General features: G+C 39.6%; 1 protein-coding gene across 1 annotated transcript; it reads right to left on the reverse strand.

The window, feature by feature from the left end:
* Positions 1–1,486: 1,486 nt before the first annotated feature.
* ASAH1 (N-acylsphingosine amidohydrolase 1) lies at positions 1,487–24,630 on the reverse strand. Its single transcript, XM_030563593.1, has 14 exons — positions 24,466–24,630; positions 16,288–16,334; positions 15,995–16,085; positions 14,614–14,700; positions 12,614–12,692; positions 11,389–11,463; positions 9,421–9,466; positions 6,884–7,028; positions 5,500–5,554; positions 5,160–5,241; positions 4,340–4,471; positions 3,888–4,011; positions 3,292–3,348; positions 1,487–2,155 (listed from the first exon to the last, which is right to left on the reverse strand). The coding sequence occupies exons 1-14, from the start codon at positions 24,613–24,615 to the stop codon at positions 2,066–2,068; spliced, it is 1,260 nt and encodes a 419-aa protein (XP_030419453.1). The 5' UTR covers positions 24,616–24,630; the 3' UTR covers positions 1,487–2,065.
* Positions 24,631–24,881: the final 251 nt, after the last annotated feature.

The following is a 24,881-nucleotide window of genomic DNA, read 5'->3' on the forward strand; positions in this document are numbered from 1 at the left end:
CTGAGTCACTGCTTTTTCCATCTTTTCAGTACTTTGCAAATGAATGGAGTTAAGATAAGTTGCACGCAGCTGTCTGAGTCCAGTTAATATTTCAAAGTGGGGTGTGAATTTAGGATTTGTAAGATCACCATAATCTCAATATTTAAATCATTTAGTTCTGTTGTCTGCTTTAAATTAATAAGCACTACAGTGAAGACAAACTTAAGAAATCTCACTTTTTAGGAATATTTTTGGCTACTGAATATAAAACATTGGTCTTCCCACACCATTAGAATACTGTCTAGTCTCTTTCCCACATTTGTATATATTCCCTTTCACACTTTTTTTTAAAACTGTCCTTTTTTAAACATAAAAGCCCTGAAATGACAGTCAGTGCTTTGTAAGTGAACCAAATGTTGCCTCTATTTGAATGCAATTAAAACCTACTGAGTAGTCCCCTAAACGATTTTAATGATGTATCCTGCCACATGCTGAAAAACTGTTGAACCTAATTTATCATTTGAGAACAGAAGCCAGAAAGTTAGTGATTACTGCTATTAACTGTTGAAATATCAATAGTCGCCCCCTCCCCTAAATTAAAATCAACATTCAGAACTTTCATTTGTGTGTGTGACAGCAGTTTTCTGAAATTTGAGATAGTATCAGGTGGGCGGGGGAAAAGCCTCCAATGTGACCCAAGTATATAGAGCACAAGTATGTGTGTACACTACTTTGGATTTTTTAAAGTTAAACTGTTCATGTTGCCATTTTGAAATGAAATATTTTAGCTTTTCATTTCAAAAGTTTTATTCAGAAATAGTTATTTAGAGGGTGAAACACCTAAAACTATTCTGAAACACAAAAAAACCCCACTCAGAACAAGTTGTTGTTTCAGTCTAAATAGAGAAACAAGAACAAAAGTTTTACTTTGAAAAAGTGTTTTTGGGATTTTTCAGTTCTGCCCAGGAACAAGGGGAAAAAAAAAAATCATTCACTCAGCTCTAGTAGGCATCTTAAACTTCTCTACAGTTTGAGTATCATCCCAATTTACTAGTTCTGGTTTCTATATTTCCTTTGTCCTATGTCAGGATCTTTTTAACAACTGAGAAATAGAACCAACATTACTGATCTTTCAAGTACTTCCTATTATAGTACACCTCCTTTCTCCGTACAGCTGTTAGGGATTTATCTGCTAATTTAATTGGTGTTTGTTTCGCAAAGGATAATTTTTCTACTTTATGCAAGTTGTTTGCAATGTCCTATTTTCATTGCAAGTGACAGGCTAAGTTATATTACATGTGTACATACGTGTCTTGTGCATAAGTGACTCATACATAGGCACTTTGGATGTCAAAGTAGATGAATATTCTCTAGGAATATTGAGTAGCATTAATACATGTTTTGAAACTTTCGTTCTGTTAGAGTGCAAATGTCATGCCAAGCAAATAATGTGGGTAAAAATCTCCAACACCAAAGGTCACTTCTGTCCCAGATGTAACACAAGACATTCCCCAATAGCTTGTTTATTGTAATAGGAGCTATTTTATGGATAGCTCATTTTACACAGACATTTTAGAAATACATCCTTAATACTGGACTAGCAGCATTAAACAACTATATAACTCTTAATTTGTTGTTGTGAAAAGGAAGAGTAGCAGAACTCATTTAATCAACTGCCTTTTTACACATTTCTAGTTCTCATACTGGAAGAGGGTGCCACGTTAATGCAATTTTGTAGTTTAAAAGTATCTTTAATTGAGGAAAAAAGGAATTCTCTGGTGAACAATTGCAGTAACTAATTAGCAGGGACCAATAGGCGATTGTTGTATTACACTTAGAGACATACTTGGAAGTTGAAACAAAAGAATGCTAGTACACAGTTGTCTGAACTGTCAATTAAGGAAGCAGATGGATGCCTGTCCTACATTGGATCTATTTTTAGAAGCTCATTGATAGCTATATGCAAACAGCAATCAAAGTTCTGATGAAATATTTGTAGGCTGAAGAGCCCCTTTCCAGAGGTACAATTCTTTAGTGAGGGGCATCCAATTCCAACAGGCAGGGCTCATCCCAGATGGGTGAAGGATCACCATGGACTACAGGAACCTATGCACTCCCGCAGATAACTTTCTGAACGGCCTCCTGAAACTTCCATCAGTGTTGTGCACACAGTCAGCTAGCAAGAAAAAGGAAACTCATTTTATCCCTCCTGTGATTCACATTTTACTTATTTCAGATATTTGCTGAGGAACAGAGGATGAGAACTACCTGGCTCTTCTAGCTTCTAATATTTCTAGTTGTGTGTATTATGAGGTTTGCTTTTAGTAAAACATTGCATGTATGAGGTAAGAGCAAGAATATGAAGATTATGTTCCTGCCATCCACACAGAGGTAAAAACCTCAAACCACTATGATCAGTTATAACTAAAACTTAATCTTAATCCCACTGAAGAACCATCAAGTGTCCATTCTATGTTAAGAGAAAACTTTAGGCATGCTGAGAAGTAGCATCTTGAGCTACAACTGGAAAGTTTTTTTAAATAATTCTAAGTCTAAGTTATATGAATCACTGATTAACCAGTTTTGAACTGATCTTTAATGAAGGCCCAGAACCTCTGAAATGTTCTTGAATCCGTGTATATATGTATATAAAAAGAGGAGAGATCCTAAAATTTACATGACCCCTACAAAAGATAATTAACAACACTTTTCATCCCTGGATCTGTGCTCCTTGACATAACATTCCTTGCTCCTGGCACTAAGGAAGATAAAGTTTGTGTGATATGAGTCACAATTTGTAAGCACACTGGACCACATTTATCCCTTGGATATTTAAACTCTAAATTCATGGTAACAGTGAATCTGACCTCAACCAAATCTCTAAGTGTTTGCCTCTATTTACAGATAGAAGTTTAAATGATTTCATATAGATTTTGTGACGTGCCAGAGAACTTTGACTCCAACATATTTTGAAGGAAGTTTTACTTAGGAATCTCATGTCAGTGCTTCCCCCTGCTTGTGTAATTTGATTGCTATTAGAAATGAGGTGTTGCTCATCCTTTTCTGAACAAGTTGGATTTGCTGCACATCTTATTACAAACTAGTATAATCACTGCATTCACTAATGTTTCAGAAGATGTCTTGCTGGTTATTCTTCTTTTTCAAGACCAAGAATAATTGTCGTTTTATTTTTGTTTCAAGTTTCTAGTCCCAGCCATAAGTAGGTGAAATGCCACTGAATCTGACCTAAAGTGATATTTCCATAAGGTGGGCATACACCTCCATTGCAAGAAATGTGGAAAAAATGGTTACCTTATTTAAGATAGGCTTTGTGGAGAGAACATCATAGATGGCTGGTAGGGAGATATTCTGAAAGAAAAGTAGATCACAATTAGCTATACTAGCTCACATTTACATACAAATTACATAGCAAGATCATGCTGAGAACAGTGATATCATCTTTGCTGACTACTTAAGCTGTAAAGTTAAAGCATACATAACACCAACCATCTTCGGGACAGAAGATACATGGGCACTAGAGATTGGCAGGCCAGGCTTTGCTGCAGGTAAGGCAGTTGTGTAGCATTTGGCAACTGCTGTGTCAGCTGTAGTATTTCGCTCATGGATGAAGCAATCCCTAGGTGTAGTTTAGGACATGTTTTTATATTCTCAGTTGTATCCCAACCTGCTTTTACTACATAAGAAAAAAAAAAAGCTTCTGAAATTTGAGTTTAAAAATGCAAAGCAATGAGAGCCTCAGGCTAAATCATGTAGGCAAACTTGCATCACAAAGCCTTAGTTCTTCCTGTTACCAAGCTAATGCCCTGAACTGCCATGGTTAGTGCAGACCCTCACTATGAGGTGGCTTGAGTTCAGATAGTTTCAAAATACTAAATTTTAAAATTTACCTCTTGCTTTGTCTGGTTCATGCACTTCATTGCAGGTGTTCTACGGTCATCCAAGACAAGGGGAGCCTTCCAACGATCATAGTTTGTTTCCACCACATACCATGTGCCCCTGTTTGCATCAAGGCTTAAAAAGAGATGTAAATGTGTGTTCATTTTCGGTTAAATGATACAGATATGGTGAGCATAGGGGAAAAAGTGCATTTCACTGACAACACTAGTTAAAGAATTTGAGATTCTTGAGCAGATTAGTGAAATAGGCTTTTAGGATTATAAAAGCATTTTTTCCTGAATAAGCCAGATGCTATATCAAAATACTGCTTTTTGGATTAAAAGCTTTAAAATCAAGCAGTAAGATACTAGAGAGTCAGCTGACTCTTAAGGAAAAAACAGACCATTCATTAGACACAGGCACAGCTGTCAATGGAATTTGTCTTGCTCTTAAGTGTACTTACTCCCAGATATCCAAGGCAGCTTGTCTGCTACGAGTGATTACGCAGCCCTCTCCAGATTTGTTTCCTCCCAGTATGAAATAAGCTGGAGCCAGTAGTCTTGTGTTAACCAGCTGGTCCTTTGCTTCTTGATAACTAAATAATCCATTAGAGAAGAATCTTGTTGAACTACATTTGTGTCTGTGCTTTAAGCCCTATGAATACCCAAATATCAATCCGCAAGAAAGTATTTTCCATTTTATCAGACTCTTATTCAATAAGTAAAACTTTACTAGAACTACATGAAGTAATAGTATTCTGAATTTGTATAAATAAAAATTCTCAATAGCAAGCTGCTCATGTTTACAATTTGATTCACTATTTTAAAAGCCTATAGTTTGCTGGGAGAAATCTCCTGGATAGTCTAACTGTTAAGACAAATGGGAACTTTTTTTTTTTTTTTTTATAACTTGAAGTGTTTTGCACTCCCCCTCATGCGTTGCAGCAAAACAAAGCATTTTTTCCAATATCATAACATCCTAACTTGTGCTAGTGTCTGAAGAGGTTTTGCCATGATATGCCACTTGACAGCTGGAAGTGGTCTTCTTAATTTTAGCTTCATTTAAGGAAAAAAGGGCTTGTCAAGAACCTACACACACGACAGGAAAAGGTTCCTATTCCAATTTCTCAAGATCTACCACATATTTTCAAAATAGGTAGAGATCAGTTTAATTTTCAAGCTTCTAACAGGAGATTAAAAAAAAAAAGTAATTAGGGAGTTCTACATGTTAATATCCACAGCCATTACCATTATAAACAAAGATCATCAGAAAAAACGTGTTACCTTGTACCATTCTCTAGCACAGTTCTGGTGAGGAAGCCCATCCACATACCATCTCTCCTCCCAAGAATCCATTCAAAGATTCCTGAAAGAAGTCACCAGTTATGACAATTTTTCTTCCTACACACACACACACACACACACACACACACACACACACACACAATTTCCTCCTGATTTTTATAGCTTCTACATAACTGGTGTAATCACGAGCCTCAGCTTCTGTTCTCCCCCTGTCTTGTGCATCTGACACGGACTTCAGTCTTTTTTTGGTAAATCAGCAGATGCCCCTAAATTTTGAAAACTTTGCTGTATATTCAAGAAACAAGTCTCAGTTACTAACCAATGTAACCACCATCAAGACTGAAGCGCTCATTCATTGTAAGAGTGAAAATTCCCTGGAAAATAGTAAACAAAATTAGTTAACTTTCATAATGAAGTTAGATACTTTAACTAGTTACTGACACCGCAATGAGTAACACTGTACTTTAAGGCGGACACATAGCCTGATTCTGTAATCTGTTCTCCGTGTGAATATTCCCAGTGGAACTACTCACTGAGAAAGGGAGTGCAAAATTAGACACATGCAGCAGAACCTCACTAATCTAGATGTGGGTAAGACAAGGCAGGGGGTGATTCTCTTATCAGACCACTACAGGAAGCATCACATCAGTTGCCCGCCAATAACATTCCTCACCTCCCTTTTAGCCACCTAATTAGTCTCCCAGAATGACATCAGACCTTAAGAAAGTTCAAGGCTTGAAGACTTGCCCCATGGCATGGTCACTAGTACCACATTTTATTTATAGTAGCACATTAAACTTCCAAGGTATGCATTGGCCTCCACATTAAAGCCTCAGTTTTCCCTCCTGTGTGCTCAGCTCCTCCAGTGGGGTGGGAAGGGAACTCAACAGCTAAGGCCTAGACTCCTGAAGGTGGAGCTCACTATATTGGTGGAGCTCATTTTACCATGCTGGTGGCTAAAATGGTAGAGAAGAGTAGGACAGAGCATGTGGAGAAGATTTGAGGTGATGGAAAATACAGGGAAAAAGAGGAAGTAGAGAAGAAAACCACCAGCTTGAAAGGCAGGGTTTATGTTTATAGTCAGTGTTAAAAATCTAGATAAATCCCAGATCTCAGCTGCCTGTAAATCAAGACAAGTCACTTTATAAAAAAAAAAAAAAAGCAGCTTTGAGAACAAGCACAAAATGAGATCACTTGTGATTCCCAAGAAGAGGAGAAATAGTGAACTTGGTCCATGTTCTTAGTATTGAGATGTGTTAATCTCTCTTCCTGTCAAATGTAGGCATGTATTTTAAAGCCAAATCTGTGTTGGATACAAGACTGCACGATTCTGAATTTTGAGTGTGTGTGAGAAATTTTCCTTTAGCTATACAAGCTAGCTTCAAAGTTCAAGTATTTTATGTGGGCAATTTCCTTTTTAATGAAATTTGTGCAAATCAAATGGCATTTTCCAACAAGTATCCTTTCTTCTTCCATTCTTTGGAAGTGTACATTTCCATCTGAGCTATGAATAAACTTGGAAGCTATAACTTGTGTAAAGGGCTCAGAGTTATAAAAGATGAAGGACAGTCTTTGAAGGTGACTAACGAACAAGTTTCAAACCTGTTTCTAACTGCTCCTTGGAAGGAAGGTGAATCGTGCTCTTAAAAAAAGGAAAATCTGCGCCAGAAAGTTTTGTACCGTTGTATACAAAGAATACTTACTGGTTTGATTCCAGACACCATGCCCACATATCCTGCAAAGTTTGTAGACTTAAATACTGTTTTGTTGTTTCTCTGAAAGTCTAGAGTCACCGCTAAGGGCTTCAGTTCCTGAGTTATAATCCAGGAACTATTTTTTATGTCCCACCTACAGGAGGAAAGTGTGCATTAAGAAAACTCTAACATGTTAAGCTGCAACATTTAACTATTCATTAATGTACACACGCACCCAAAGCAACAGTGTTCCTAATTCCACATTTAGCATTACTTTTAAATTCCGTACTTCTAGCTAATCTATGCATGAAGAAGCAAATTTATAAATTGAAGTTTATGGGTGAATATATGGTTTTAAAGCCTTCTACACCATACTTACCCAGACACCCTAACCCTATCAGTAAGAGGTCTTGAAATAATCTCAACTGTCATAACAACTGTATCACTTTTGGCAGAGATATTACCTGGAATCGAGGAGCTACTGAGACTTTTAAAGCATGCCAAAGATGTATACCTCTTGCACAAAGGGTGATGAAATCTTATTGTGGAGACCACTATCTTTAGTTTAAAGTCTCAGCCATGCCCCTATCTTATACAGCCATGAGAAAGCAAAGATGCAATATTATCAGGATTCATTAAAGAGACATAGGGGTTATCTTTTAGAGCCAAAAGAAAGAGTTGAAGTTCTTTGTGGGGAGGTTATTATTAATATTAATCGGGAAATTTGAAAGATGCTGAGGCACACTGATCAACAAAGCTCACACAAAACAGCAGAAGTTCTAGTAAAAATATGGAGAAGACAGTAGTTATGGTTAATTTGTGGAGGTATTAGAAAAACCTAGATAAAACTGACATTTCAGAAATGTAGTGGGAGAATAAATTAATGGAATTCTGAAATTCTTGGCTATTGAGACAGCTGGGAGGAAAACTACTGCCAAACAATGGAGCTCAGACTATTCAAACAAAGTGAATGGAAGGGTTAGATGGGGCAGCAGGGAGAAGTTGGGGCAGGGGTCCCCAGGGGGAGCCGTCAGGAATGAGAGGAGGGATTGGATGGGGCAGTGGGAGTGTGTGTGGATGGGGCAGGAGTCCCAGAGGGTCCATCAGGGAACAGAGAGAGTTGGTCGAGACAGGGGTACTGGGGTAGGGGGCTGGGCCACAACCCCCTTCCGTAACGGGCCCTCCATACAATTTACGAAACCTGATGCAGCCCTCAGGCTAAAAAAAAGTTTGCCCACCCGATATAGACTCTATATGGATACAAACACCAGATCATTAGAAGATATACAATATAGTGAGTAGACTACCAGCTTCTGGACAGAACAGATTGTGAATGCTGAGACAGGTCAAGAAAACAATAACCTGTACAGAAATACCGGTTATCCAAATCTAAGCTGAACTGTTTAGAGAGACATTTCACAATATATTACAGTTGAGTCTTTAGCCCATCTGTCTATAAGCAGCAAGGTGCACAGTAAGCCTCAGACACTAGGGACATATGATAACTACATGGATAAGTTATTTAAGAACAATAAAAACTGAAAACAACCTGAAAGTACAGTGATAGCCAGGTTAAATGTATACACATTTAAAAAACAAAGCACACTAAGCAGCATCATAGATAAGTTTTAAGAGTGGTAAAATCTCATCCTTGTTTCATACTCAGTTTACTTTTCACTGTTTATGGTTTACATTCTCTGACCTAAGAAAAAAATACAAACTGGTCAGTTTTGTTTACTAGACTCGTGCACTAGCATGGTGCAATATTTGGGATGCAAACTCTCCGAGAATTTAAAAAGATTCCATGGAAACATTTCTACTGATCTTAGGAGATGTAAAGGCTAAAGTCTGTTTGATCCAAGCTATCCTTTTAAAGAAACTAAATTCCGAAGTTCACACTCATGGTGCCGTAGCATGTGTATGTATACATACACAGGACTATAAAACAAGCAACAGGAATAATCCAGATGGCATGGTACAAGTGCTTCTTCAGTTCACATGATGCCACTAGAAGAATTAGATATTGACCAAAGCCAAAAGCCTGGTGACCCCAGAGATCCACTACTTTTCTTTTACATTGTTTCCTTTGTGTTTTGTGCCACAGCAGACTCTGTGCCAGAGTGAGTTCCATCTGCTGGGACAGAGGAGCACACAGACTGCAAGTGTTTCCAACAACTATTCATACCCATTGCTGGATGTTTGTGTGTGGGGTGGGGTGGGGGGAGGGGAAGAGAGTCACTTGTGCCATCTATGGGGCTCTTCCATGCTAACAGGACAAGATATGATATTTAAAAAAATGGAATGACAGCCATTTCTGCTAAGTATGGAATAAGGGTCATTTTACTACTTGAGATTAGGAGAGCTGTACTCTTAGCCTGTACTAGTCTTTTTCATTATACAGTGAAAAGTTAGCTACAGTAATTAGTTGCAACAGTCAGTGTAAATGTAAAATTAACAGTAACAGTCAAGCCTAGGTTGCTTTTAGGACTCTTATTCAGAATCATTCTATGATGTCTAAAGGGACAGACAGACACATATGTACTTACCCAAGAAATAGTCCAAAATCTAAATTTCTAGCATGGTACAGCTTTCCTGGATTTAGAAGAGAAAAGTTATTTTAATACATATTTTTAACACAGACATTTAGGGGGTTAAGCTCAGTCTGACTGAAGGAAAATAGGCAAGCTGAATTCATAGCAGATACAAGATTTTATAAGTGGATGCTGTTGTGGGTGTTCTTGCTATACCAATATGGATGCCAAGGAAGACCATTCTATGGTAAGAATGATTGGGGAGACCAAACAAGCTACCTTTGCCAAAACAGTATTTGGAACAAGCCTGCTTCTAAAGCTTTTCCTTTCTAAAATTTAATGTTTTCTAACCTTAGCTTTTTCTCTCTGATGAATGACACTTGTCTCATTGCTTTCCATATCAAAACAGATTCCAATCCCCAACATTATTTGGGCATTAAAATACAGTTCTCCAGGTTTTCCCATTAATTTTTTTAAATAAAATGGAATGTTATCAAATTAACATGCTAGAACACCTGAGTGAATACATAATCAGGTAACTTTAAAAATGCTGTGTCTTCCTGGAGACTTGGAAAGGCATTTCAACTACCCTAGTAAATTTGAAACATAGGGAAAGTTATGGTACTTTACAGATTGCTACTAGTGTTTCAGGGCTCGTCCAGACTAGGGGAGGAAAATCGATCTTAGATACGCAACTTCAGCTACGTGAATAACGTAGTTGAAGTCGAATATCTAAGATCGAATTACTCACCCGTCCAGACGGCGCGGGATCGATGTCCGCAGCTCTCCGTGTCGATTCCGGAACTCTGTTGGGGTTGATGGAGTTCCGGAATCGATATAAGCGCGCTCAGGGATCGATATATCGCGTCTAGATTAGACGCGATATATCGATCCCCGAGCAATCGATTTTAATCCGCCGATACAGCGGGGTAGTCTGGACGTGGGCTCAGAGTCCATGGAATGATGAATACAAAGCAGTTCCAGTTTACTGCTTCAATCCACAGATATTTGAGTGTTTTGTTTTAAATGAGTAGATGGTCTACTCTGTTTGTAAAGGTGTTTTGTTCACTGTAAAAACTCAATGTTTCTTACTGGAAAACCTGGGAGGTTTTTCCTAAAGGACCGACCCCCAGCCTAGCAGGAAGGACGACTGGACCCAGGGACCAAGTGATTATGGGGGACAACCAATAAAAACACAGGTAGTGAAGTGAAGGTCATAGGTTCAAAACGAGGGTACCGGATGGGGACATTGAGCAGAGAAGCCCAGACAGCACCCACTGCTCCTCGAAGGTGTCGAGGGAGCCAGTGGACCCTGCCTAGTGGAACTGCTTATGGGAAGAGTGACCGTGCAATATCAGAACTAATTTCTAGGAAGGGAAAAAGCAGCAAATGAAATCCTCATGCCATTTGTTCACTGAATTCACTCTTACCCTCAAAGCTATCACCCATTTGGCTGAAAAAATAGAAGACTCCTTTTGCAACAACTCATATTAGTGCCTGTGCAGTTTAGGAAGGGGAAAGAATGGACCAAGAAAACAAAATCTGAAACCCAGTCCTCTCACATAGCAACGGAGAACACTGCGACCATGGAGTGATTAATTTTTTTAATTCAGTAGGTATGGATCAGCCACTTAAAACTATTTGGGTTAGAGTTATATAAATGCTGCCCATCACCACAGTATCTGAGCACCTTTCACATAAAGTACATAACTTTTGTATATAGTGGTCTTCATCTATAGATCACAACACAATTTATAGAGTTCAATATTATCATCTCTACATTCCAGAAGGGGTAACAGGAGCAGTGACCTTGAGCAAATCACTTCATCCAGCTGGACAGCAACAGAGCAAGGAACAGAAGGCCAGCAATAGCAAAGTTCCTAGTGGACTATTATCAAAAGCTCAACCAAAAAGTATTTACACAGGACAAAAGCCATTGCGCCCATAAGATTCACAATAAAAGAGGTTAGGAACAGACTTTACCGGATTTGTCTTCTGCTACTATTGAAGTGCATACTGTAAAGATTTCATAGAAGATATTAAAAAGAACAATTTCTCCTAGAAAAAAAAAAGAGGAGCATTCATTCAAAGTGCCAGACTGTCAATAAAAAGAATAGCTATTAGAAAAGAAGCCTATTAGAGAAAGGAGAATCCTACAGCACTCCTCTCTAGAATTTTAACTTGACTCTTGGGGTTTGAGTGAATGGCCAGTTCACTTAAAAGGCAAGAGCCTCATGAGGTATAAGGAGCTTCAATATCTTAACTAAATGAACATGGGGACTAGATTCTCTCTTGCATCTATGTGCCCACCCAAATCTGACACTGAAGATACAGCTTTCCTTGTTCAACAACTTGCATCATACAAAATCTTCAACATAGCACTGCTCATGCTGCTTGCACACTGCTAGGATTGTTAGGGGGAAAAGCACAGATCAGTGGTTCTCCTGATCTGCCTGGATTCTGGCAGAGAAAATGGAGTACCCAGAGATCCATTGTGGATGTCTGCACACACCTTACATCAGCACGTAGAGTATATACGTGGCATGCCCCCCCTAGCATGGGTATAAACAGCAGTGTACATGGTGAGGCATTGCTTAGGCAATTAAAGTCACACCTGAACCCTGTGGGTATGTACCTGCACGGCTCTCTGCATGGCCAAGCAGCACCTCCCTAGTCTAAAAGGCTATTTTTAAGCAGTGTGGCTCTGGCAGTGGGATACCTTTCATTTGCATGTGTAGCTACATATTGCAGTGCGGATGCAGCCTGCATTTCACTGTGGCATGTAGCTACACATGCCTTTCTGGGGAGAAAAGTCCCACAAGCAATCCTACCCTGCCCCTCTTGGCATGTTGGGAGTGGGTGTACAGAAAGGCAAATAACTCTCACCAAAGGAGTGCTACAACTTCTAGCAGTCCTAGGTTGACAGCTTCCATATCTCCCAGCAGAAGATCTACTTCACAAGACCATCAGGGAGAGGGCATGGCTGGACAGAAGGGTTACAAGTTGCAATCTTTCAAGTGTCATTTGCAGTCATCATGTTCCTACAGATAATGTTTTCATTTAAAGCATCATAGTGCTTCACTAAATTACCAGTTATACACTGAATAATCAGGGAGTGTAGGCTAATGTGATAAATGCACTGCAATTTTAAAGGGGAAAAATAATCAGTGATTCAGACATTATAGAACTGAAATGTTTAAATTATTACCCAAAGGAATGCCTGAAGCATTTGCAATCCCTTTGAGTTCTTCATTGAAAGGGTAGGGAAGGGTGGAAATCAGTCGAACCTGAGGGACAAAAAAAAAAAAAAATTGTTTAAATTGTAACTGAAGATGAATAATATCTTGGTCTCTAAACAGAGGCTCTCTCATCGTCACATCTTTCTAGGCGGACATAAAACTGGACATTGAATATCTCTGAAAATATTTGAGAGGTTTGTGGAAGAAATTGAAAGGCAAGGAAGCACCTTAAGAATACAAATTAAGTTTATTAAAATCTCTACACTCAAACAATGGAGATGAGCACAATGTCCAGTTAATTTGAGACCACAGACAATAATAAGAGAAGTATAGTCTTGTCACCATTAAGACCAAGACATAAGTCCCAGGCACCATTCACAGTAACGCTGATTAGGGGACTCCCTAGCTACACCACCCATTCTCTGCCACAGTGGAGTGAGAGGATGGGGTGTAGCCACAGTGCCTTCTAATCCAGTGACATGAGACTGTTGTAAATTGTATAGAGACAAACCTGGCCTCCTGCTGCCTTCAGGATGAGGCAAGCAGAGTTGTCTAATGTTATGTCTACACTGCAACTGGGAGTGCGCTTCCCAGTCCAGGAAGACAGACACACACTAGCTCTGCTTAAGATAACATGACAAAGATAGCAATGTGGGCACTGCAGCCCAGGCTATGGCATGAATTAGCTGACCAAGTACAAGCCTGCCTGACTCCTAAGGTCTGTACTTGGGTGGATAGCCCATGCTGCAACAGCCACACTGCTATTTTTAGCACATTAGCTTGAGAACAGCTAGCGTATATGGCCATGTCATCTTGCTCCCTGCTCAGGTGCTGTAACAAGCCTGGATCAACCAGGCTTGAAGGTTTGACCCAAAGAATCTAACTTCTAGTGATTCTGAAATGCCTTTTATGTCTTGCTCTTAGGACTGTTTCATGTGGTCTCCTTATCTTAAGAGTTTAAAAAATAATCATTTCAGTCAGTCTAGCAGCTGAGAAGGTCAAAAATGTACAAAGGATAAAAAGGGAAATTGCAGTGTACACAGACATGTCTCTTACAATATAGATCAGCAGATTTATCAATCAATACCACATCCACAATTTCTCTTGCTATTGTCCCTTTTACCCTTTGCAAAACTGCACATAGTAAAATGGTACTTTTAACTCCAGATATTACTGCTGCTGCTAAAAACTATACTGTTTCAATTCAGTTTTGTCACGCTCGTGAATTACTCAAATACTTCATATATCTGTTAGTAGTTAAAGGGGAGGGGCCACAGTTTTACTGTTAGTCCAAAAAATGGACTCTGATCAAGATCGTTTTGGTAAATTCACTAGTGCTGTTGTGGTCAGACACTTATGCCACATTCAATAAACTAAAGGAACTGACTAAGAAGGAGTACAAAAAAACAGCATTGCAATAAGTCTGTTTTGTTAAAGAGACCAAGTCATTTTCAATCGCGTATGAATTTTCCTATTGGATAGGAAGACTAACTTCAAACTTACTTGAATTCATAAGAATTCCCCCAAAACAGAACACTTCTGATAATTTTTTCCTCAGTTTACCATTTGGCTTCAGATAGAATTTAAACTCCAGAAAATAAGTTTTCCAAACTAAGAATAAGTATATATCACATTGGAAGTCTCACTCTCTGGAGAAGTAACAGAATCTACAGCAAGGGAAAAAACTTTCTACCAATAAGAGTAGTTAATCTCTGAAATAGGCTTCCAAGGGAGGTTGTGGAATCCCCATCACTGGAGGTTTTAACAACAGGTTGGACAAACTTGTCAGGGATGGTCTGGGTGTATTTGATCCTGTTTCTGTGCAGGAGGCTGGACCTGATGACCTCTCAAGGTCCCTTCCTGCCATACATTTCTATGGATTCTAGGACTGCATTCTGGAGGCTAGGGCATGCAGTTTGATGTTTTTTAAAAACAAACAAAAAACCACACAGACACTGAAGATACTTACCAACTTAGTATCCACTATTTCAACAACTTTGCCACTTGGGACGAATGCATCTGCTATATTTTTAATACTCTGAATTACAGTCTTCAACTAGAAAGGCAAAAATGAAGTTAAGAGTTCAAGATTGTGATAACTTTTGCATTTTAATATAGGAAATGATAAAGCAAAAATGATAATCTGATGCTAGTGATGAGAGACAAACATTGCCAATTTCTGCAGCCATTTAAGAGCCCAATTCTGGAACCCTTACTATCATTCCCACAAGACAATAAGGGCCTTATTTTAAGAAACTTGTCTCAAGTACATACACTAGAAAAGCTTCAAATTTGCTCCACTTGAGAGCATGTAACAAATGCAGTCCTGTTGTAAATGGTGAAACTCCATTGATTTGGTTTACATGGTTCGAGAGGGAGTACATGGTCTAAAATACAGGTAAAAATATAGACCAATATTTTCAAGTCTAGCTAACAAACAGGTTCCTAAAACCTATATTTGGGCAAAAGCAGAACTAGCTTAGTCTTAAGAGGTGATGAACAGCCCCAGCTGACACTGGGCATCCGCTTCTCGCATTGACTTCAACATATCTGGGGTGAAAAGCTACTTCTAATTAGTGGCCTAAATATTAATTTTAAGCCTAACTTTAGAGACAGGCAGATTTGAAAATCTGAAACAGTTCCTTTTCTCTTCAGGTTCAAAACAAACACACTTGAATAGTGTTCAAGAGCTATTCCTACTCAATGGCATATTAGATAGCTTGAATGAACCAAATGTAGTGACCTCTTTCCACACCACAAAAAGCTCCACCACAGTCTGTGCCCTAATTTACAGTGTTAGGAGGGCCAAAAACAGTATGATGATGAGGAATGGACTACTCATTCAGCACCAGAGTCAGTTTCTCCAAATTAGGAAGGAGGCATACTGACTGGATCAGTGGGAAAGTTAAGACTACTACTGCTGTATCCTGTGTTTGTGGATAGAATACTTCAGCCCCAGAAGGCTGTCACTCTGGCACAATTCCCTCATAATAAATATGTTGAGATTTAAGGAGAAAAAGTTAATAAGTAAAATTAAGTCCACCTCAGGAAACACCACTCTTCAAAGTGTTCTAATTACTAGTTAACTTACCTTCTATTATGTCAGATCCAGTTTGAGAATAAACATTTTGTAGGAAGAAAGTGTTTACTTAAACCACCATTTATTTTGTTCCCCGGTCAAGACCTTAAGTCAGACCAGTTTAGGTACAGAAGACTGGAATTAGAAACATTAGTCATTAAATACTTCAGAGGTAAATTCTTCCCACTCATTCTTTCCTGTGAGTCTCCCTGAAAAAGTTATATACAAGTTATTAAAGCTAAACTTAAGAGCAAAAGCTTTTATTTCATACCTCTATTTTTTTGTCACTCAGCAATTTATCCCATCTTCTGCTGGGAGGTAAATCAAGATTTATGATGTATGTTGGAACCGTCCCTTTGAATCTGAAAAACAAGTACCAACATTCATATTTATACAAGTTTATAAAACTGTGCTACACCAAGTACAAGGCCAAAACTATGGAAGAGATGTTTTTGTTTGATTCTGTTACGTGAGCAAGCCAGAAGCTTAAACTGCCTCCCCCTTCCTCTCCCACCCCTATTCACTGTTTTCCTGTAATGTGGATCAGTAATTTGAGTTACTCACGTTGGTCCTGCAGGAGGATATGTTTTACTTCTGCAGTCTTCTCCAAACTGTAAAGAGAACACAGTACTGTTTAAGAATGTAAGGTGTTTGTTTTTTTTTTCTCCTAAACCTGCTTCTTGGTTAGCTGATTTTTTTTTTTTTTTAATATGCTATGTAGTTTTAGGTTTTTGGTCTTTTTAAATGAAGCATGTCCAGCGCCCTTGTGCAAGTACAGGTGCTTCCAGTTTGACCAATTAGGGGGACCAGACAGCACATGCAGCTATAAAGGATCAGGGAGAAGCACATAGGGAAGGCAGTCTCTGAGGAAAACCTGCAGAGGTGTTCACTGGCTGGCCTCCCCAGGCTGGAGAGGGAGTTACCTACTGACTTCCAAGCTGGAGAGCTTGAAACCAAGGACCAGAGAAGACTGAAGGCAAGGGTACAAGAGGGGTTTACATGCTGGAGAGCTAGAAAAAAGGGTGCAACAGAGGAGATCTACATGCTGGAGAGCCAGAAAAGAGTTAACAGGACAGGAGTCAGGTATGTTCCCCTGACATGGATGAATTCCCAGCAGAGAGGGAATAGTGAGGTTGTACTCCAGGTAGAAGGGTTGGGTGGCTATCCTGGCAGAAGGCCAGGAGAAGACCAAAGAGGCATTGGGAGTGTGGTATGTGTTATGTCAATGGATTTAGATGCACTAGTGGTGACAGATGGATGATGCTTTGGGATTTTTGTTCTGGATTATGTGCATGATGTTTTTGTAATAAATGGGCTCCAAGGAGGGGTGATGTTGAAGCAAGAGAGCCTGCTGTAGAGTCCTTAAAAGGCCTGACAGAGGAAGTGGGACAGTAACCCTGGCCTTAAGATGCTCAGACACAAGCGGGTGCTTGGGGATGATAGGGAATCATTCATACTTTTATCATAAAGAATAATATAACTAGTTAGTTAGCTGAGCAATCATAACAAGCTAGGAAAAAATCCCATATTCTGGTAGTCCAAGATGAACAAGTGAATTTAAGATTATTTATTGCTCAGTGGACAAGCTAATGGCTTGCACTTAATCCTATATATTAACTGATTATTCCTACTGTGATCAGAGGCGCCAGTGATAGCACTTAACATTTACAAAGCATTCTGTTAAGAGGTCAGACTAATTCAGAAGTGTTAAGTAAATCACCACACACATACAAGATAGGCATGTTTGATATTATCCTTGTCTAACAGATGAGTGGCAAAGGCATATACAAATTAAGTGGTTTTCCTTAAGTCATAAGAGCTTGCTATATAGTAGAGCCATTACCTATTGCTGACATGTGCAGCTAAACTGGTGCTGAATATGAATTAAATGCAATGTAGCCAAGGGCAAATAACATTTGGCACCATTTAATTATTTACACATTTGGCACCAATATAGAAACTGATTAACTGCCAGCATAATCCCAAGCATAACAGCTGCACCCAATGTGAGCAATGACTACTTTTTGTAGTATAGCAAAGTCTAGGAGTCAACATCAGGGTCAGAACCCAAGTCTCACTGCTCCCAATCCTGTGCTGCATCAGCTATTCCACTCTGGCAACTTACCTCATTTGACTTGTAAGTGCAGCCAGCTAACAGAAGTAATGAAAAAAATACCAGCCTGCTTCTGAGTTTTGTTCACTCAAGCATGCCCCACATTGCCCTACAGAACAAGTGCACCCCAAAGTGTTTTATGGGAACAAATGCCATTTACAAGTAAACAAGTAGATGGTCAATTATTTGCAGTTTATTTGGTTGCACCAGTAAGAAAGATTAAGTTTGTCCTTGACAAATGGGCATACAACTCACTCAGACTAAACAACTGACAGCCAGCATATCCATGTTTAACAATCTGGATGGAGACGCAAGTTGTCCTTGGGCAACTCATCTAAAGCTTTCTAGATTCATAAATTCAAATAGCCTGTGACACTGTGCAAGGTACCTTCTATTTTACAAGTTATTCCACGGTATTACAGAGGAAGACAGGACATTTAATTAACTAACATTTTTAATACTTGTGCAATATAATTGGTGTGAGGATTTTTGATCTGTAACAAATTAAGCTAGCAAGAGATTTTATACCTATCATAGAAGTCACCCTTTGGCTGACAGCTGCTGCTTATTTACCCTGTTGTCCTAGTCACTATATAGTCACAGCTAAGAACAGCCATCAGCAGAGCACTAAATAAATGTAATACACTTGTATTCTCTCTGATTGGGAAGAAACTTTGAGGGGAATCAAAGCTCATGCTAGATGTGACTATAGGAAGTATGCAGGTTCATGGGCATGAAAACAATGTTGTGCAGTTGTTATATCCTCCTAATTAAGGCAAAGGTAAAACAAATTTCAAACTTACAGAAGCTAACTACAAAATTAAGGAATCTAAAATAAGGAAGCTAGCTGTAGACATCAGGTGACAGAGAAGGCTATAAGGAGTCGGAATTCTGAACAGCCAAACTATATCTTGTGAAATTTTGACATTTCATGAACTAAAAAAGGAAATATTCCATCACATGCATCTCTGTTTAACAGATAAAGCAAAATCAGAACTAGGTCAAGCAATTAGTTCAGTGCCACTTCCAAAATAGATATCTGGCTGAAAAACACTGCTAAGCAGACAAATATTCAAGTCTCTCAAAATAATCCATGGTTTTGTTGTCAGCATTGTTTAAAAACTCATTATCCCTTCATAACTAAATTATAAAAGAAAACTAGGTAAACATTGTAAGTTTGCAGACTTCCAGGCAATGCGCACAACTGCTTCTCAGTGATCTACTGTTAAGGCAAAATGACAAATTTCAGTTTGGAAATTTGGCTTCTTGGGGAATGGTGTTGTGTTTTTGGTTTGGTTTGTGTGTGGTTTTTTTTAATTTTTTTTATTTTTTAAGTGACAGCTGGATACTCCAGAATCCTTTTGTTGATAAGAAGCTCAATATGGTAACCTAGGCCATGTCTATAGTAATTGAGGAAACATTATTGCCTCTAGCCAATCAAACATAATAGGACATTAGCTTGTAATCCTAAAAAAAAATTTTTTTGGAAGTTTAGTATTTCAGGTCTTATATATGCTGCTATACCCCCAAGCTAATTTTGGCTGTTCCATAATCACTCTTAAAAGGCTTCCCCTTTCTCTAGTTGTGTAAAATAACCCACTTAATCAAAGAGGGGGTGGGGTGGGATGCGAAACTGTCCTTTGTGGGTACTCAAAGGAAATAAACTTAAAAAAACCCAAACAAGTGACTTTTCTAGTCTTTCAGTTATAGTCATTGTGCATGTTATGTAAGAGTTAATGTTTAAAAAAAACACCACACTTAAAACAAGTATGGTGTCTGTTTTCTTGAACTGAAACTTTCCAAACAAAACAAGTTTCTAGGTGTAGAGTTACAAAGATAGCCTTCCATTCTTGAACCAACATACACTGATGTTCCCAGATCTTCAGGAAGTTCCAGAGCATCTACTATTCAGGGCTTTCCTAAGCAAAAGCATCAAATTGACAAGACTGTAGTTTCATTGTTGCTGTTCAGAAGCTTCTCTAGAACAGCAGTGAAATCAAAACACACTTCCCAGCAACAGAATGAAATTAGGAGCAGGTCTGGAGTTATTAGTGTGGTAATATCATGAAGCTTCTTTCCCTTCACAACTATCATGAAGTTGGAGGAAGGATAAGAGGAGAGGGTGTATCTCCTCTAACAGTCAAGCTGTTTTTAGCAGACAGAAAAATCTTCTCTTCCCTTTCAGAAGCCATGAAAGTGGGCTTCAGGTATGTCAGACACTTAATCAGATGCTGCTACAAAAAGTGTAGCCTGGAAGGAAGGGCCTGAAGCAGTATCTTTGTAAAAATTTCTATACTTTCCTCTCTCTCAATAGCTAGGGAGTTTTGGTTGGAGACAGGATAGCTTCTTGCTTGGACATTGGCCCAGACAGGCTGCATCTTTCTTACCAACCTTTTGCTACCAGGTTTTGGTTTGACTGTTAGATGTTGGGTAAAGTTTTTCCAAATCTCGTGTACATGAATGTATGTGAGAGGGTGAGAAACATGATAGATTGTGGAGGTGACACAGAAGGGGGGAAAAAATGGAGAAAGATAATGCAGGGGAAAAGGTAAGATGAAAGACACTGAAGACAACATAGAAAACATATGCCATGATCAAAGTGAGTGAAGCCAAGTTATGAAGAAAGGGAGTCCAAAAAAGTCACTCACCCAATAGGTACTCTGAGTTTATTAAACAGAAAGCTGACAGTTACATTTAAATACAGAACAAAGCTGTTTTAGTTCTTGTAAACCGCAGGAGCCATGGTGCCACATTTGTCACTGTAGAGAGTAGCATTAGTGCCCAGAATAGTAACAGTTTAGTAAACTTTTCAAGTCCAGCCTATTTAAATGTCCAGATGAACTTTATAAGTGTAAATTATCCATTCTAAGCATTCCAAGCACCAGGGATTTCATCACTGCCTTGGAAGAATATTTTGTACTCCAGAGTTTCTGGAAGTTCCCCCTCACTAATCAGTCTAAGATTTCCCTTACCTAATCTTACTATTCCTAGTAATCTCCCTTTGCACTACTATAACACTGAATAGTATTTTATAGCTTTTAATGTGATATCTTTAATCTGACTAATTAATATTCTGCATCCTTTTGGTAACTAAAGACAGCTTAGAATTCAATGTTCCATAAAACAATTTCTTTACCTCTCCCATTGCAAGGCAGTATTCTGTCATGCTGTAATAACCCTACTGATGATTTTCATCCTTCAGAATAGTAGTAACAAGTAATACAAAACTTAACAGCATTGCAGAGCAAGTGAGCCCAATTTTCTTTTGCTTTCAGTTCTATCTAAGCTGAAATTGGAAGACCAAGTTTTGCCCTCAGTTACGTTGTACAACTCACTCACTGAAGGCATGGCATTCAGTTATAACCTGTGCAATTCTTAATACAATGGAGTTACGCAGCTGTAACTGAAAGCATGTCCCCTATATGATGATTATTACTAGTGACAGAGAAACCAGCTTGATTGCCAGTGGTATGAAGTATACTTTAACCTAATGTATCTGCATCAAAGAGAAACCTGAAGTTCTTTATACGAAACTGAATCATGCAAATTAAAATGAGTCATATAGTCATCCACCAACTCTCCTGCCACATCTCTAAACAGCCTACCCCAACACATTTTCACACTCGTGCTTCTAAGCCACTACAGCAGCATGCTCCACGTCAACATGGAGCCCCAAGGATTCCCCTGTGTGCAGTCAACTGCAAGATCAAGATCTAAGAATCTGGCTGGATTTTAAGATCCCCTTTGCCTCCCTTTAACTACCTCTGCAATACTTTCATTATAAACTTATTACAAATATTTGTACTGGTGGAGGCCACATTTCATATTGAGATATGATCACTTATTCAACAAGACCTTGCAGTTGCATCAAAAAGTCATGTATATATTACAGTTTGAGTATGTGAGCTCATTCATATGCAATGTTCTAATAGCATGCTTGATACAGAATACTTAAGAGGAAAACAATCAAAATGAGGAACTCCACTTACATACCATGTCTTTAATACATTTTATGTCCTGAGACAAAAGTAAGAGCGTCACTCCAGTATTTTGAAAAAGGATATGGTAATAGAATTAAGGTTCACTTCTGAAACAAGACAACCATTACCTAGACCACAAAGTCATAAAAGGAAGCAATTGTTCTGTTGTAAATTGCTGTGGACTAGGGAGAAGAATTCAAAGTGGACTCTTCTAAAACAAAGAACTTGCCCTAACTGTATTGGCAGAGATTTTCGAGATATCCTATTAAAGTCAATGGGACTTCTCCTCCTCCTGAATTCCTTATTCTCAGTAGTAGAGATTTTCAGGAATCCTTAGGATTGTTTATTGTTTGATATATTTTTCCTTCTAAAATACACTATAAATTTATGCTACTAAACAATTGTTTAAAAATTGGAAACCACTTTATATAAAATCAATTTGGTATTCACTCCCTCTAAAAATAAAAATGTGTAGCCATGCTTAATGGTTTAAAAGGAAATTATCTTAAATTCTCTATGTAACACTACAAATAAACACAGCATGCAGTCCTCTTGAGATTCCTCCCTCCTTTCACATTTTAAAAACAGTATTGATATGTTTGTGTGTAGTACTTCAGTATTTCATCAAGAAGCCTTTGCCAACTTAATCTTTCATACAAGAAACAAAACAAAGTCAAAAGTGTATATTAAGTAAATAAAATATGCAAAATAATCATAGCAAGCACAAGGAAAACTGCCAGGACAATAGCTTATTAATCAAGTAATCTAAAATATATAAAGGGCCTCGCTCTCATATAGCTCATTACTGAAATTTGTTAAATTTAAAACAGAATATTTTGAAGTGGGTACATATGATCTAAAATTAACATATCCAGGACTTAAACACAGTGTACTGATCAGCAGCTGCTGTGATTCATAAGGCATCCACTTGTTGCATCTTGTCTTTAATTAGGCCAAAGTCCTGCAAATACTTATTACACAGGTGAGTTACCTTACACATTAGTAGCCTTGAGTTCAGGCTACTCACATATGCCAAGTTAAGTTACTCACATTTTCAAGATGGGGCTTCAGGACCAAGTTCTTCAAGACAGGGATTTAAGTTATCACTGTTTGCATGGCTCCTAGCACAATGAGGTCCCAATTCTGAATGAGGTCTCTAGAAACTACTGTAATCCAAACATAGATCACTTTTATATCTCAAAGTATCCCAAAGTGCTTCATAAATGTATACATGTAACTCACTTCATCTACTACTGAAATGAAGTTACAGGTACGGAAAGGATTAGTTCTGAGGTATACGAAGGTTACAAAAGTTACAGGGCAGCTGCACAGGGCTACCACAAAAGCTAATTTGTGTAAATTTATCAGCTAGGAGTTCAACTAGCTTGGACAGATTTCCGCTATTCTGGCTACTGCCCAAACCTTCAAGTGTTTTCTTTTCCCACTGAAGAAAATCCAAGCTTCAATTCAGAAAAGTTCCTTGGGCCACTAACTTCAGTGGAGTTTTTAGGGAAAGTTGGGTCTTACAAATGTTCTCCACAGGTCACTATTGTTTCTCTGTGTACTATCTTGTCTGTATTATTCCTAACCCACGGAAGGTGTTAACTGCATGTTTTGTCATAGAAAGCAGACTAATAAATACTACCAATTACTCCCAAAATCTCATTTGAATACTGGTTTTCTGGCCATACCGTCTACAGAGAATAATCAAGTTTTCCCAATAAAGATCTGCACATTTAAATCACTCTGCATAACCAATGCAACTACTAGTTAACTGTTTCAGGGCCTCACTAAACAGCCCCAACCACCTCCTGGTTTACAGAATAAAGCTGTACTTTACAGTAATCCACACAAAGAGTGGTTTGGGGTCAAATAGTTAAGAGGAGATGAACCTGTAACTTCAGCAGTGCACAAAACAGGATGAAAATCAGTTCATCTTACTGTAGAGTGGACAGTACCACTTTCTGCACAGTAAAACACCAAGTATCTCCGTTATTAACAAGCGCTACAGTTTGGGCCTGGCACCTAGAATTTAGTACCTAGATAAGTGGTTTAACTTTCCGAAGGGCTCCACTATTGCCAAAGAGGATAGGATACTAAGAAGCAGTCAGAAGCACTGCAGCTGTGCAATGCTAGGTGGTCAGGCTGGTTAACCGAGGTGCCTGGCTTCAGGAACCCCACTCTGAAAGTTCAGACCAATACCAATTACAAGAGCAAATGAAAGCAGCTTGACTCCCAGGCTCCTAAACATCCCACCTACCTGCTACTAACCCAGGCGTGGCAGCCCACTGTCCCCTCTCTCAGCCGGGGGCGGTGCCTCGCATACAACTACTGCCGCCAAGGCTCCGTGTCCCCCCCGGGGACCCAGGGGCAGCATCAGGTCAGGGCCGCTCCTGCCTGCGAGGAGAACGGTGCAGGTGGCACAACCCCAGCGAGCGCCCGAGCCAGTGAGGGCCGCGCTCCCTCCCGCAAGCAGGGGCAGCCCTCGCCCGGCCGGCGCAGCTGCAGTCCCTCCGCCGGCGCTTTCCAGCAAGTCGCCGCGGGCGAGACGCGGAGGCACCTGCCCGCCGGGGAAGGGGGAAGCCGCGCACCGACAGCTGCAGGCAGCGAGGAAATGCCCCACGTCGCAACCCCCCACGCGCCGCTCACCGGGTCCTCGGCCAGCACCGCGAGCGCCGCGGCGGCAGCGACCACCAGCAACGACCAGCGCGAGACACTCATCCTGCTGCTAGGCCCCGCCGCGCACACACTGACTGACCGAGCCGGCACGCGTAGGCACCAAGGCAAAAGTGCTGTCATGTGACACAGCCCAGAGACCGCACCAACCACGCCCAGCGTGGGGCGCGCCACGTGACTCGCCAGCCCCAGGAAAGTACCGCTCACGGTGGAGGGGGGAGAGGAGGTCAGGAATGTTCCACCGGCTCCCAGCCAGAGGCGAACAAGGGGCGGTGCAGGAGTCGGGGTGCGGGGCGCTGGGCCAGGCGGCTCTGCAGGGAGCAGCAGCCCCCAGCACACGCCAAAACCGGCACCAGGCAATGCTATTTTTGCACCCCCACGATTGGCCT

The sequence above is a fragment of the Gopherus evgoodei genome, chromosome 5, assembly GCF_007399415.2.
Source record: "Gopherus evgoodei ecotype Sinaloan lineage chromosome 5, rGopEvg1_v1.p, whole genome shotgun sequence".
Classification (NCBI taxonomy): Eukaryota; Metazoa; Chordata; order Testudines; family Testudinidae; genus Gopherus; species Gopherus evgoodei.